Raw genomic sequence first — 16,315 nt, 5'->3', positions numbered from 1 at the left:
AGAGAGAGAGAGAGAGAGAGAGAGAGAGAGAGAGAGAGAGAGAGAGAGAGAGAGAGAATGAATATATCTGCAAGGCAGCTTAGCCGTCAGCGCTTTCCCAGGGAAGTAGCATGGAACCTTTGCCAGAGTGGCTGATGCCCTAACAAATTGATTCCTGCCAAACAATGGAGATAAATATTTTCAACAGACAGAAATGTTGGCTCCCAAAGTGTTCAAATTAAAGGCTTATTTCTGAAACAAATACTTTAGGAGGAAAACATTTCTACCAGCCTAGATGAGATCAGGGTTATTCCTCTTGGCAGTGGTGTGATTATTTTGAGATTAAAACACAATGGCTTCCCTCTGCCTGCCTCATTTTCTCTAAGATGACCTACTCACCCGTTCTTGTTTCCTGGAAAAGGGGATCTGTATTGGCTCTGAGCATGGGGAGGAGACAGGGTGGGTTTCCCACAGTCAAAAATTGGGCAACAGACATATTCAGTTCTTTCCTTCCTGTGGGGAATCTAGACAAGGCTGTACTTCCATCTGGCCCTCAGTTTCCTGCCCACAAAATGGGCACCAGTATTTTCTGAGATTATAGTCATATACCTCCATTCCCTGTGCTGGGGATTGAACCTAAGCCTTCATCTATGTTCAACAGGCACTGTACCTGGTTCTGTCATGACCCTTAAAACCTGGAAGGTCAGAAAACCAGCACTGTCTAACAGACTTTTCTGGACCAACTAATAGGGCCAACAGACTTTATGTTACCATTGTGATCCTTGACGTGTGGTTAGTGACTAAGAAGCCAAAGTAGCCTTGTGTTATTTCTGAGATAGGGCCCCATATATAGCCCAGGCTGCATTAAACTCTTTATATAGCTGAGGATGACCTTGAACTTCTAACTTCATCTCCCAAGTGCAGGGATGATGGGCATGTGTCACCATGCTCATTTTGGGTAGTATTGGAGACTTAACTCAGGGCTTTCTGCACACTAGACAAGTACTCTACCAAGTAAGCTACATCCCCAGCCCAGAGAAACTGAGATCTTGATTTAATTTTTACCTGTGCAGCTGCTGGGAAGTGCAGTTTAGATGCTCCAGCCTGCTTGTCTCCCTTAGTCCAGTTAATATGCTGCTGGGTCAGTCCTCTGAAGAGAGCTCTCAGGCCTGTCTCTGTTGTGCAGAAGTTTGGCTCTGTATGTCCATGATGTGTTTTGGCTAGAGCACTGGGCAGGCTGACTTGAGTAAACTCATCGATTCTCTCCTTCCTCCATGTGGATCCCCGGGGATCGAATGCAGGTTCTCAGGCTCTGTGGGTGGCACCCATACTAAAGCAGCTATTCCACTGGCCCTCTTATTTAAAAAAAACAAAAAACAAAAAAACAAACAAAAAGACCACCAGTCTTTCACTATGTAAGCCAGCCTGGCATCAGACCACTTTTCCTCCTGTTTTAGTCTCCTGAGTGCTGAGAGTATAGCTGTGCACCACCATGTCCAGTTTATGCAGGGCCGAAGAGCCAACTTAGAGCTTCGGACATGGTAGGCAGATTCTCTACCAACTGAGCACATCCCTCCACTGAGGTGCACCGTGTGATTTAGGTGGGCAGCATGTCATATCAGTGACCAAGTGAATAACGGATTGAATTTGTCTCCGAGTGTATTCTGAGTGAACTCTGAAAGGCCCAAGCAGAGGGAGCCTTGGAGGAAGCATCTCCCAGACAGTTGTTAGCAGTAACTGCTTAGAGAACAGAGTAACGAAGGNCTGTGGCTGCTTCTCCCCCAGGTTCATCTTGGCAGTGTCCACAGAACCATGTTTCCTAGGCAGGGCCCTGCTGGGGGGTGGTGGGTACTATGGTCTGGGGACACAGGAGGCAAAGTACACTGGACCAAATCAGGGATGAAGGGACATTTTCTTTTTAGCTCAGGCACAAGACAACCTGGGGCCAAACTAACTGATTGACAGACAGACAGACATCAGGATCCAGCCTTGGGCTGGGCATGGTGGAAGGCTGGTGTGCTTCTGGTGAGGCTCAGGAGGGCTCTGAGGACAGTTGGGAGAAGAAAGAGGAAGGTGACTCCTGTTTGGAGCCAAGAGGCTGAAGACAGAAGTCAGGCTGCCTTATTTGTGTCCAAAGAACCTAGTGCCTGAGGTAGACTTTTCAGAAACAGTCCAGTACCAGGCAATGCATACTGTCCAGCTGATCTGTAAAGCCATATCCCTCTGTACAGTTTAAAAGGCTGACTTCCCCTCCCCGCCTGACACTGGCTGCTCTTAGAACGCCTGCTGTCTGATGTTCAGTATATTTCGTTATTCACCTCGGGACGCTGTCTCTCACGTCTTAGTATCTTAGAGTCTAGCAGGTATTGTATGTGGTGCAAGGCTTGTCAGATGCAGCTGCGGTTTATTTTTGCTCTGGGTTGGGGGTAGGTTGTGATGGGTGTAAAGCAAAACTACAACCCTCCAAATCTTGGGTCTCTTGGTTAAAATTTCTCCATCTTAAGAGATTCACTGAAAGGCTTATATGGCCCAGAACGCAGAGTAGNCTAGCACAAGGAATCGCCTGGGACTACAAGTACATCCCCCCATGACCAGCTATTTAAAAAACATGGATGCTGGGGGAGGGGAGCAAAGTCAGATCCTCATGCTCGCATGGAGTTTTGGTTTCTTTTCCTATTGCTATGATAAAATACCTTTGTAAAAACAACGTTAGGGAGGTAAGGGTTTATTTTAGCTCACAGTTCAAGGTATAGTGCATTTTCGCAGCAACATCAAGATAGCAGGAGCTTGGAGCAACTGGCCTCATCACGTTNCTAGCGAGAACCAGAGCTCGGTGAATGCATGTGCTACTTGGCTCCCCTTCTCCATTGTCCGGTGCAGGATCCCAGCCAGGGAATAGGGCTGGCCTCTTCTCCACAGTTAATGCAGTCAAGATGTCCCCACAGGCACATCAAGAGACCCATCTCTTGGGCAACTTTAGATTTTTGTCAAATTGACAATTAGCACTAATGGTCACAGGCAGCTAACAGTAGCAACTGCTCCCCACAACCTTAAGCATGCAGTACCACTCTTAGCAGGTTTGGGGGTTGTTGCTGCTGTGTAGATGTCTATGGGGCCCAGAACACCAGGTGTAACAGCCACAACAACTGCTTAGACTATGGTCTGTCTCACTAGACCTTTTCACCCTTCTCTAGAAGGACCTGTAAGGCACTGTGCCCATTCTGTGGGTGACATGACTTGTTGAAGGCCACCAGGTACAAGTGGTTCAGACTGGTTCTAGAGCTGAAGTTCAGTGCTGTTCCTTACAAGCCAGGGTGGTATTTCTTAAAGGAATTTGGAGTCCACAAATTATTCATTCTGAAGTTNAATGTTCTTTTTTTACATTTATTTATTGTATTAGTGCACCTTGTGTGCCTGTCTGTGTTCTATGGCATACATGTGGAGGTCTAAGGACAACGTTGTGGATCTGGTTCTAAGATCTGGTGATCGAGATCAGGTTGTCAGGCTTGCCAGCAAACCACAAAGCCATCTCAACAGCCCACGTTATCCTTTCTCATCTCATTTACTCTGGGTTTGCCGCAGAACACGGTGTGTCCTTGAGATCAGGTAAACCATGTAAACCCAGCTCCTGTGCGNAGTAAGGTTGTGTGAAGAGGTTTCCTGCTCATTGGTTAACCCTCATTTTAAAGGGGGATGAAGATGGCCAACTGTCACACACAAAGGTTGCTCTCCAAGGCTTACAACATGGAGGTCCTGCCCCCCCCCCTCCCCCCAGGTCCCTGGGAAGGTCATTTACTGGCAAGGACTTGTACACTTGCCCATTTTGTCCCTCCCCACCTTTTTTGTTCCTCTAGTTAGAAAACAGTATGTCTTTTCTTAACAGATTTTATTTTTATTTTTGTGTATCTCTCTGCCCCCTTCCAGTGGGTGGGCGAGTAGGTGTGGGTGCCTGTAGAGACAGAAAAGGATATCAGATCCTTTGGAACTGGAGTTAGAGGCAGTTGCAAGCCATCTTATGGTAGGTCCTGGGAATCAAAATCAGGTTGTCTGGAAGAGCAGCAAGAGTTGCTGGGCTACCTGTCCATCCTCCAATCCCCCTCTTTTTATGTGGTAGGAGTTATCTGTGTAACCCAGTCTGGCCTGTGAACCTCTGTATGTAGGTCTGTATCCCCAGCCGTGGTGCCTCCTAGGCCTACCTTTCAGCTCCATTTGTCCATTTTCCCTCATTGCTCCATGTTGATTACCAGCACNGCCCCTACCAGCTTATCCCAGTGTTTAGTAGGAGAGGTTGATATTGGCTGTTCTGGTGTGCATCTCTTTTCCAAACTGCCCTGTCTTTACCATGCCCAGATGCCTTTAGGGTCCATGGGCAGTCAGCCTGATTCAGTAGTACTGTGGCTTCTATATAGGGACTCCCTAATCCCTAGAGGTCTCACCCCATTTCTTTCTCTGCTGCAAGAGGTTTTGTGCCTATAAAGATTTCTGTAGAAATCCTGAGCCTGTGTAAGAAGGTGTGTGTGTGTATGTGTGTGTGTGTGTGTGTGTGTGTGTGTGTGTGTGTGTATTTGCAATGGATAGTTTGATTCCTGTGGGTGTACATATTTAGGGGAGGTCATTTTTATACTTCTCGTTGAAGAGACAGACACATGTGCTGCTGTCTAACCTTAGCCTGCCCCTCACAGCCCCTTTGACCTGGCTGGCTACTGCTCTGCAGATGGTATTACCTTGTCCACTGCTGGCCCTGGGTGACAGTGACAAGGCTCCTAGTGTCTCTGAAGCTGTCTATGTTCTGTCACATAGAGCACAGTTCAGGGTAAGTCCTGAGAGAGTGAGTACTTAGCCTACCTGTGCCCCAGTGCAGTAAAGACAGAGGCCTTTCACAGAAACTTAGGTGCCTTCCCTTCAGAAGGATTTGCCTTCTTCCCCAGCCTCTCCCACTTTTCTCCATCAGCACATTTCCTTCTGTCTTGTTGATCTTTCCTGCTTCTCTCTTCTTCTCTGATAGACAGCAGTCCCCTCAGCTTGTATTTCTTCTGGTTTATCTGACAGTCTCCATAGCTCCTATCCTGGTCGAGGATGCTGGTGGCAGAGTGAATCCAGGGCTAAGGCCAAGTGTGTGGCTTCACTAGTAAAGAGAAATTAACCTTGATGTAACAGTTACTGTGCCCTGAACTTGAGATGCGTTATCTTAATTAATCTCCAGAGAGGAGACACCAACTGACCAAGGCTACCACAGGCTGTGGGAGGGAGGAGCCCAAGTTCTCGTCCATGCCACTGACTAGAGGGCGTCTCCATCCATCCATCCATCCATCCATCCATCCATCCATCCATCCATCCATCCATTTTGCAGTACTGGGGATGGAACCCAGGGCCTCTCACTGCTGGACAGTCAATCAATCTATGCCCAGCAACACCCCTGGATCCTCACTGGTGTATGCTAGGCCAGAGTTCTACCACTGAGCTATGTCCCCAGCCCCTCCCTGGGGAGTTCTAGACCGGAGCTGTACCACTGAGCTAAGCTCTCAGCTCTGACTGGAGGATCCTAGACAGGTCATGTACTGTGTCCTTAGCCTTGTATTGGGGAAACACTCTAATGCTGAGCCACACCNCTAGCCCCAGACAGATATTTTGAGTGGGGGCTAGAAGAGGCGANGAGAATTTGATGGGTGGCTCAGCCTTGAATCTTCAATCCTTTGAAACTGGAATACATTCTATTAGTCCAAACAAATGTGGGAGCTAGAGTATGAGCGAACTGCCTGGGTAGTAATGGAGGCCTGCCTCTGTGTATACAGCAGCTCAGTTTTTACTTGCATTGATGNCATTGACAATTCCTCTGTGAGCTGTAGCTGTTCTCATGGGTTTGACAGGCAGTCTCTAAGGGGAGAGCATCTGAAATGAGTTCTCAGATTAAAGGTAGAGTTTGGGTCAGCAAGAAGAGTCAGTGGTAAAGAAAGGTGCTTGNAGCTAAGACTAATGACCTGAGTTTAGTTCTCAGGACACACAGGATGGATGGAGAGAACCGACTCCCCAAAGTTGTGTTCTCCCTCTCCCTCCTTTTCCTCCTTCCCTTACCCTCTCTCTCCCACACACACAATTTTTAAAAAGTGTAGAGATAATGTGAAAGAACACTTTGCTTGTGTTACTGATGCATCAGTTAGGGCACTGATTCTGATTTGCCAAGAGGCTGCAGTGGCCATGGAGACTGCTTTGCAGGTCTAAGGAAACCCACTCAGTAGAAAGCCTAGCCAATGGTATAGAGAGGCCTGCTCCTGAAGGCTTGAGTAAGAGAGAGCCTCAGAAGAAGTGGGGTACACTGCAGGTGCATTCTTACTATAGCAAAAGAAAAAAAAAAGACATGCTTTTAGGGTGAGTAATTTCAAAATCATCATTGGTGGTCTCAAGACTAATTTGAAACATTACATTTCCACTTACTTTTGTGTGTCAGCATGTGTGGATGCACATGCACGTTTGCACTCCATGGTGTGTTTGTGGAGGTCAGAGGACAACTTGCAGCAGTTGGTCCTTTATACTTTGTGGATCCAAGAGATCAAACTCAGATGGTCATGCTTGGTTGTAAATGCCTTTACCTGCTGAGCCATCTCAGCAACCATTCAGACTGATTTTAAACATCCTCTTCACGTGCTTTTCTTTTTCTCCTTCCTTCCTTCCTTCCTTCCTTCCTTCCTTCCTTCCTTCCTTCCTTCCTTCCTTCCTTCCAAGACAGGTTTCTATTTAGCCCAGGCTGGCTCCAATCCCCATTCGTCCTGCCTAAGCCTTCAAGGTGCTGGGACAGCAGGCTAGCACTACCATGCCCAGTAACAGTTGCTTTCACATAGGTATTGTATGGTATTTGTTGGTTTGTTTTCACTTGGTCCAGAGGCTNGAGTCCCCACAGAGAGAAACTTGGAACTATTAGGAACCCTTTGAGGATCTGTCATAGACAGAGGGAAAAAAAAACCCAAAAACCCAAAGTTCAGGGCAAATAGCCCTACTGCTGTCCCTCAGGACAAGGAAGGCCTGCTTGTATGTATGTGAGCTCATACACACAAGGGACTTGCCAATAGCTATGGGCTCTTCATAATGATCCTGAGTCTTGGCTGTGCCTTTGAAAGCTCTTCTGAGGAAGGGCAGGGGCTCTCAGCCTGGCCAGTGGAATAACCTTGAGGGATGAAGAAGACACTCACTAGCTTCCCTTTTTGGCGTGACATACAGCGCACCAAGAGGTGCCATGTAAGCCACATGCTGTTCAGGGGCTGTGTGCTTCAAAAGCCAGAGTTTCACCCTGGACCTTGTCATCCAGTCATCTAGGGAGGGACCTCTTTGAAAAAGAAAACAGTTTCTATATGAGGTGTATTGCTCAGATGTTTTAGTGATTTTTCTAGTGTTTTCTACCTTGTTGGATATGCCAGGTTGTGAGTTCATGTGTATATTGCCAACCCTGTCAACCTGGGACCTAGGGTCAACATAGGGCAAGTAGTTTCTGGCTGGGTGTATTTTTGTGAATGGCTATAGCTGACATGGAAGCCTCCTCCACTTCTCTTCTCTCCCTTTCCCCCTCTGGCCAGTGAGTACATTTTAAAAGGCAAAGCTGTTTGGCAAAAGATGGCTCATCTCAACTCCTTTCTCTTTTTGCTAGGGATGGAACTCCTACAAGTTAGGCACATACTATGCCACTGAACACCAGGCCCTCACTGGGAAATTCTAGCAGATATTCTATAGCTGAGCCACACCCCAGTCCCTCACTGGGGAATTCTAGGCAGGGGCTCTACCACTGAGCCACGCCTCTAGCCTCTTACTGGAGGATTATAGGCAAGTGTTCTAATGATAGACCACACCCCCAGAGATGAGTTTTGCTATGTTGCTGAAGCTGGCTTTGAGCTCCTGAACTGTAATGATCTTCTTCCCTCAACCTGCCAACTAGCTGGAACTAAAGGCCTGTGCTATTGAACCTGGATGGAAGGGCTTTAAAAATTAATACATTCCCATTTTTCCAAGAAACAGCCAGAGTACACACCTCAGAGTAAGTTCCTTCTTCACCGGCTCTTANGAGCAAACACAGTTCAGGTTTCTTCTGTTTCCTTCTGGAAGCCATTAGAGTCTGGCCAGCATGTGGAGAGAGTGCGAGGTGTAAGTCCCGTGGGATGATTTGCTGATTTTGACTAGGTATATCTTGATGACTGTCCCATGTCCTACATAGGATTTTTGGTTCCATGTAAAAATCATTTTTTTCCCTGTTTTTAACAATCACCACAGAATCATCCATCGGTGCCTATGCCAAATAGTGCTGTTCACAGGCAGTATGTTAGTTCCAGTTTTCCCCCTTTTTGCATCTTAATGCCTTTCAGATGTGGGACTCTCTGTGCTCCTGTTTCCATGTGACCTGTGACTCATGGGCTGATGATTCTGTATTTTGGTCTCTCATCTCCCCTTCCTCTCAACACATTAGATTCTCTTATTAGTACGTCATTGTCTTTGACACTTTGAGAATAGACAGGCTCAGTAGATAATAAAACGGTATTGGCCTTGAGTTTTATAGCTGTCTACTCCCTCTGTCTTGTTTCTGGAGCTCGACAATGCAGGTCTTACTCTCCTTCTAAAAGGTCTGGTGGGGGCTGGGGAGATGGTCCAGTTAGGCAAGCATCTGATGCTAAACTAAGTATGAGGACTTGAATTTGGAGCTTCAGCACCCATATTAAAAGCTGGTATGTCAGTGCAGGTCGGCGATCCCAGCTCTGGGGGAGTGGGCCCCAGTGGATGGANTCCTGGAGCTCATTATCTACCCAGTCTCACTGAATCTATGAACTTCAGGTGCAGTGAGGGACCCTGTCTCAAAGTGAGGGAGAGTGACTGAGAAAAATTCCTGCCATTAATCTCTGGCCTCCATATGTGAATGAACACACACACACACTACACACGGGATTTGGAGGTGGTTTAAATTTTGGGGGGANTAATTTAGCCTAAGTCTTTGAGCCTTCCAAATGTGACCAGCCCTATCTGGAGCAGTGGAAGCTCCCCGCATTGGCGGAAGGCTCAGTCTGCTCACTGTGTCAGTCTGTTTCCGTGGTGGCAGGAGGCAGCACAGTATTAAATTTGGAGACCCCTGTTGGCTCCTCGAGTTGGTTCACATATGTCTGCAAGGTTGGGTAAAGGAGTGAGGTGGAACCCCATAGAGTCTCTGACTGCCAGCAGCAAGTGGCCCCAGGTGTACTGGCTTTGCAATGTAGGTTCCTAGTCACCAGGCCACCTGTTCAACTCAAGCTGTCTGACCTACCAGTCTGCAGAGAGACCTCAGAATCAAAGGACAAATAGCTGGACTTAGGAAACAGAGGGTCTGACCTATGTCTTTTAGAGTGTGTGTGGGTGTACATATGTGCCTCACCCTCACTCTACTTCCTTTCCCTGTACATGTCTGGATGCCAGAAGACAGCTTCTGCTGTCTCTCCTCAGGTACCATCCATCTTGTTCCTTTTGGGGACAGCTTCTCATTACAGTGGGAGTTGTTTTGTACCACCTGGATGGCCGGTAAGCTCCAGGAACCCTCTATTTCCTTTCTAACGGCAGCCTTACACATAGCTTTGTATGTGGATGTTGAAATCTAAACTCGGGTCTTGGTGCTCACAAGTCAGCTGTGTTACTCACTGAGCTTTCTTTCTGACCTGATTTACTTACTTTTGGTGCCCATCTGGTCTCAAACTTGATGTGAAGCAGAAATTGGCCTTGAACTTCTGATCTTCCTGCTTCCACCTCCTGAGTGCTGGGATTACAGGAACACACCACCATGCCCATCAGCCCTGTGCTCTTACTTTATCCCCTAAATGTACTCACTCACTGGGAAGGCTAGAACCCCTCAAGTTCCCACATTGAACACCCCACTCAGTTAAAGAAGCCAGGATATGCTACTTGTGCTATAGCTGGAGACCCAGACTTCTTCATGGCAAGCGGCAGGATCCCTGTTGAAACAGCAGCCAGCACCAGTTTTCTGTTTCTCCAAGTTGTGTGTGTGTGTGTGTGTGTGTGTGTGTATGCGCCTGTGCCTGGAAGGAAATATCAACTTCTCCCGTTCCTGTCATATTTCAATATTGGCTTTTTTCCGCCCTTCTCCAAGTCTCCCGTTATAACTTCTTCTGCTGCTTAAATATAGCCATCTAAGCCCTCCTTCTTGCCAGATTGTTTATATTTTTGCAAGCCTTCTGCGTTATCTGCGACTGCTTGCTTGCCTCTTTCTCCATCCCACTTCCCCACGTTGGTGGNGGTTGCTCTTTTTCCCCTGCCTCCTCTTCTCTGGGATGACTTTCAAATGTGGTCTATCAAAACGCCCAGTGTTTCCCTCTTTTCTGCAGTCGCTTTGACATCTGTTCTTGAATGCTAGCCCACAGTATTGCTTTGGATTTGCTCACCCAGGATTTGTTTGAATGCCAGAAATACTAAAGGAAGAGTGTGGCATGAGGCCTCTCCCCACCTCACAGTTCCCCTCTCCACATTTAAACTGTCTTTAGATTTCTAAGTTGACAGCATGCTGGTTGGTTGTTCCAGCTCTCTGTCATCTTGTCTGGCCACGAGCCACACCATCATGGTACCAGGGAAGCATCACCCAAGATGGCTTTCTGGCCCACTGGGTTGTTTCCACTAAAAAGGAAGCAGGAGGTTGGGGATGTTGTTCAGTTTGTAGAGCACCTAGTATGCAGGGACCCTTGGCATTTCTAGAGTGGTGATACATGCCTGTGCCTCCAGCTCTAAAGAAGAGGAGGCAGGGGGACCTTCCCTTTACTTCACATCCTTCTGGAAAGTTCTACAAGGCAGGTTGGCTTTCACTTCCCACCTCAGCCTTGCTCAGGAGGTAGCAGGGAATATCTTCTGAGTGACGAACACCCTATTCTACCCACCATTTCCTTTCCATGTGCCCTTCCATGCTGTTATGTGAGTGCCTCCAGCTCTGAGGACATGCATTGCACATCTCCTTTTAAGACTCGTAGATTCTCTGGGGATTAGGGATATGACTTGGTTGCTAGAGTGCTTACAGAGTAAGCATGAAGTCCTGGGTTCTATCCCCAGAACTGTTAATGCATGCCTATAATCCTAACAACTGGGAAGAAGGCAGAGACAGTAAGATTAGGAATTCAAGGTCATTTTTTTCCAGCTTTATAATGAATCTAAGGCTAGTCTGGGGTACATAAGACCCTGTCTCTGGGGGATTGGGGAGAAACATGTATGACAATCGGAGGTAGGTAGACTCTGGTAGCCTTCTTGGCCTTCTAGTTCTCTCAGAGACATCAGATAATGGGATCTGCTGTGGATGGAGGAGTCGCTTATAACAGTCACTAATGCCACACAGAATATTCTGCTCCGTATGTTCAGTAACTGAATTTACTTGACTTAGCATATGAGACAGCAGGCCATTCGGTGGTCAGCCACATGGCCTGTGTACCTGCTGTGANCCTGGAGCTCCATCCTGGGCCCATCTGCTGTAGGCTGCTCAGGGCAGCTCCTCGTGGCAGATTCTCCCAGAGTCTTCAGGGCTGGGGCAAAGGTTCTCTGACACTGTGTAGGACTGACTGCCATTCAGAACAGAGCCCTCAGACCTGGCCAGTCTTCTGGGAACCCACCCTGGGGGTTCTCAGACTCCAGGGCATGTAGGATGTTTGATTAACCTTGNCTATGAAAAGCTTACAGGATAATAGAAATAATTATTCTTGGGATTTGCTTTTTAAAGATCCCTCTTGCAAACTAATAACTTAATGGTTGCAATTGGGATGCCTGGCCTACAGTAAGTTTTCAAGAAATATTTGTTGAGTGGAAGCAAAGCAGCCGTTGTTATCACCAGTCTCAGGTTCCTACTATAGACTTGTAGAGTCCTACTGGGGGGGAAACACCATGTTAGACAAATGGACTAGAACTCAGGAGAATGGCCTAAAGAGATGTGGGGGGAGNGGCATTGACCCAACTGTGGTTTAGCAGGGAGACTGTTTCTATGTGTGTTGGCCTAGGGAGGAATCCTTTGTGCAATGCCAAAGGGCACCGTATAGCATGCTGAGCAAGTTTGGTTTTCTCTATTTAGTGCCTATGGGACTGGTGTTGGGTAGATGTATTATACTTATTATGATCCTTAACACTGTCCTTGAGAGACTTGATTCCCAGGGGCTTTCCTCTTTATTCAAGTCCACGGTACACATGATCCCTCCTGAGGAAACTGCACATTTTAATCTTGCTTTTCCTTTCTGGATCTCCCCACAGAGAGAACTTGATGCCACCGCAACAGTATTGGCAAACAGGCAAGATGAGAGCGAACAGTCCAGAAAGCGGCTCATTGAGCAGAGCCGAGAATTCAAGAAGAACACTCCAGAGGTGAGCTGAAACTGTGTCACAGTCGTCAGAAGGGGTCTTATGACCCCTGGGAAAATGTAGAACATTTACTGAGACATTTCCTAATTCCCCAGAAAAATTGCATGGTGAGATGCCCATTTCTTTGTTTGGATGCCTCCAACTGCACCCTGGCAGAGTCTGTGCCTCATCCAAGCCATGGGCTGTGGCAGCAGACAAGTTGTTGAATCAGTAAGACTTGTGTTAATACCAAGTACAGACATTGCATAGGCTGGGCACGAGCAGTGTCAGGCTCATGCTCTGTTCTAGCCTCTGATACTGAAGTCCTTATGGGGCCACTGGGGGCCAGTGGGCTTCATGCCAGACTGGCTTCCATGATGTTAGGCGGCAGTGTGTTCAAAAGATGCATTGCATTAATATTTCTGGTAAAACCTTGTTTGCTCTGTTATGGCCTCTGTGTTTCTTGACACAGGTTGTTAAGGGTAGTGGGTGTGCACTCTTTTTAGAGTCTGGGCTTCTCTCCCCCCNNCCCCCCTTTTCTTTTTTTTGGTTTTTCGAGACAAGGTTTCTCTGTGTGGCCCTGGCTGTCCTGGAACTCACTCTGTGGCCCAGGCTGGCCTCGAACTCAGAAATCCGCCTGCCTCTGCCTCCCAAGAGCTGGGATTAAAGGCGTGCGCCACCACTGCCTGGCCGGGCTTCTCTTTTAGGAGTTTGTTGGGAGTCATATTAGTAACTTTTTTCATTTCCATGACAAAAATACCTGACAAGTAGCTTGAAAGAAGAGGGTTACCTAGGCTCACAGTGTGGCAGGGAAGGCATGGCAGCAGGAACTTGGGCTGTCTGGTCCATTCTGTAGGGAGGAAACAGATTAATGCTGGAGCTCTGCTGGCATTCTCCTTCTTATGTAGTCTGGTCCTTCCTCCACTTTTCAAGTGTAGGGATTACAGGTGTGCACCACCGCCTATGTTTATGTGATCCTGGGGATGGGATCTAGGAAGCCTTGCATGCTGGGCAAGTGTTCTGCTGGCTGAGACACCTCCCCGTCACCTAAATCTTTCTAGCTGTTGTTTCCTTTTATTTTTTGAGATAGGTGCTCCCTGTATAGCCTAGGCTAGCCCTCAGACCCACAGTCAGCCTCCTGAGTACATCACCACAACTAAGTTAAGTGTATCTTCTATCAGACATCTTTAAAGGATTTTAAGGCCAGAGTTCAGATGGAAGTGGAGTTTGTGACCTGGGATTCTCAAAGGGGGAAAGATGGGCATCTACGATGGCACATGAAACAGTCTGACAGTGTGGAGGAAGGAGCTGTAGCCATATGTCTAGAGTCCCAGGTGAGTGGAAGGCTTGGGTCTGGCAGCAGAACTGGACCGCCAGCTTTGCTTGAGGTTGCTTGCATCTAGTTATCTCGGTGACATTGGTCATTTCCAGTAGTTAAACCACCCAGTCATTTANCTTTTAAAGTTAGAGTTTTGTGACACTACATCAAGAAATTTATAAACAAATTCATCCTTCTATTGAAGAAAAAATGATAACACCAGGACACTGCGTACAAAGCTTCTAAGTACAACAATATTGGTTGTAGTGTTTTAATCTAAAAATTATGGTTAACGTGAAGTAGATCNCAGTTACTTTGTAAGTACAAATTTACTTTAAAAAGGTTCATTCCCTATAGATTTAAAAACATTATTTATCTACATAGTATAGCAACAGGATCTCATGGAATCCAGGCTGGCCCAAACCTCACAATGTGTCTGAGAATGTTGAATTTCTGCTCCTTTTGCCTCTAGCTCCCAAGTGTACTGAGACTGTAGGCATACAGTACCATACCTGATTTTCTTGATACTGGAGATCGAATCCAAGAATTCATGCATTACAAGTCCTTCAGCCATCTTAGCCCCGTATCTCACCCTCCATATAGAATTAATAGCTGCTCTTTGAGTAGACCAAGTATTATACCAAAGAAACAGTTTTTATTCATAAATTTCTACCTTTAAAATTTATCATAGGTATGAGTTTTGCCTTCATGTATGTCTATATACCACATGTGTGTCTGGTGCCTGAGGAGGCCAGAAAAGGGCTCTGGATGCCCTGGAACTGAAGGTACAGGTAGTTATTACCCACCATGTGNGTGATAGGAGCTGAACCCTGGTCCTCTGCAAGAGCAACAAGTGTTCTTAATCACTGAGCCATCTCTCTAGTCCCAGATGATGGGTGTCTTGTGGGACTATTGCTTTCCCTGTTGTTTGCCTCAGGTGACTTGATGACTACATACATTTCTCAGTAAAGATATACTGATCCAAAGTTCTAATATCATTATCTGTCCCCTAAAAAATGGTGACATCAGGACAGAGCTTCTGGGTACATCTGGACATATGAACATACACACACACACACACACACATACACAATAGGGGCATGTTTGTATGTGCTTATGATAGGCTACTTGTATACCTGGTATTTACTACCCATGGTGTTTTTATTAATTTGAAAGCCCAGTCTTGTGACTCATACTTGCCGTCTTTCTATTGAAGAAAGCTGAGGCAGTAGGATCTTTGTTTTCAGGCCAGCCTGGTGTAAAGAGTGAGCTCAAGACCAACTAAGCAACTTGGTGAGACCTTGTCTTAAAATAGTAAGTAAAAATAGGGCCGTGGGCATATGGTTCAGCAGTAGAGTGCTGTCCTACAGCCTATGAGGGGCTGGGGGCCATAAGATGCTTGCCTAGCATGCACAAGGTCCTAGGCTCAGCCTCACCTAATATATAAAATGAAACGAACTGGTATTAGCTTAGAACACTATACAATGCTTTAGGTGCAGTGGATCTTTGCTTCATAAATATAGTTTAGGGGGTCTCCTGCCCCTTTTCCCCCCCAAAAAAAAGAAAGAAAGAAAATTCTAATTTAATAGTTATCAGTTTAAAATACTCCCTAAGGTGGTTTGTACTGATAGTTAATCATTTTGCAGATATTTATGGAACCCTTTCCGTGTGTCAGACAGTTGGGTCCTGAGGAGGAAATTCTAACCCTGTTCTTTAGCTTTTTATCTCTTCCACCTGGCAGTGGACCGTGGCCATGTGGCAAGCTGAGTGCTTGGGATCCCATAACTGGCATCTTCTGATGAAGTCTTTCCTTGCACCATACACATATCCATGTGACAGTATTCTCTGTATAAGCCACAGATGGCTCAGTAACCTTCCATGTAGATAAACACTTCTGCTTTTTTGAGTCTTGTTAGAGCCATGTCTTTCTCAATCTGTCTGTCTGTCTGTCTGTCTGTCTGTCCATCCGTCTTTCTGTGTCCTGGTCTCCCCCCACCTCCTCTTGTTGGTTGGTTTATTTGTCTGCTTGGTTTTGATTTACCCTGTGCTGGGGATGGAACCCACAGCCTCACACATGCTCAGAGAAGCCATACCACTGATTGTCTTGTGACTCAGGTCTTTGTTGGTTGAATATGATTTCAAAGATCAGATTAGTGTCTTCAGTACCTGGTGTGCTTCTAGAAGGAGCCTGGGCACTCTGGTGTTTAGATGAGCTTTGCACGACATAAGCTAATTTTGATGGGATAGTTAAGAAAAATGCTTAATTGTCTTTTCTTACTCCAATGTGGTTTTTCTCTATCTTAATATAAAAAAGAAGGGGAGAAGTGAGGGTGTGTGTGTGTTTGTGTGTATGAGAATATGTATGTGTGTGTGTGGCATTATAGCATGAGTGTGGACAGCCTCAGTGTTGGTGATTCTCATCTTCCACCTTGTTTGAGACAGGGGCTTTTGTTCTATGCTGTCTGCAAGAGAGTAGCTGTCCTGTAAGCTTCTAGGAGTTCTGGTGTCTCTGCTTCCCATATGACCGTAGGATTATAGATGTGTGTGGCCACANCCAGCTTGATGCAGGTTCTGGGGATCCAAACTCAGGGCCTCATGTTTTTGTGGCGAGTGCTTTCCCCATGAGCCAGCCCTCCACCCCCTTCTTCCCTTCCTCCACAAGTTCTCATGTAACCAAGCTGGCTTCAAACTTACTTCAGA

The 16,315-nt window shown here is 46.6% G+C and overlaps 1 protein-coding gene across 4 annotated transcripts in view; it reads left to right on the top strand.

Moving 5' to 3' along the window:
* The window catches only part of Cux1 (cut like homeobox 1), a 293,336-nt gene that overhangs the window by 69,705 nt on the left and 207,316 nt on the right, over nt 1-16,315 (top strand). For all 4 annotated transcript variants that reach the window (XM_021161668.2, XM_021161666.2, XM_021161667.2 and 1 more), the window contains exon 2: nt 12,211-12,321. In XM_021161668.2, coding sequence (XP_021017327.1) covers nt 12,211-12,321 — 111 coding nt within the window. The remainder of the gene's footprint in view (nt 1-12,210; nt 12,322-16,315) is intronic.

This window comes from Mus caroli, chromosome 5, assembly GCF_900094665.2.
Source record: "Mus caroli chromosome 5, CAROLI_EIJ_v1.1, whole genome shotgun sequence".
NCBI lineage: Eukaryota > Metazoa > Chordata > Mammalia > Rodentia > Muridae > Mus > Mus caroli.
The sequence above is the reverse complement of the archived record's forward strand: the minus strand, read 5'-3'. Positions and strand labels throughout refer to the sequence as shown.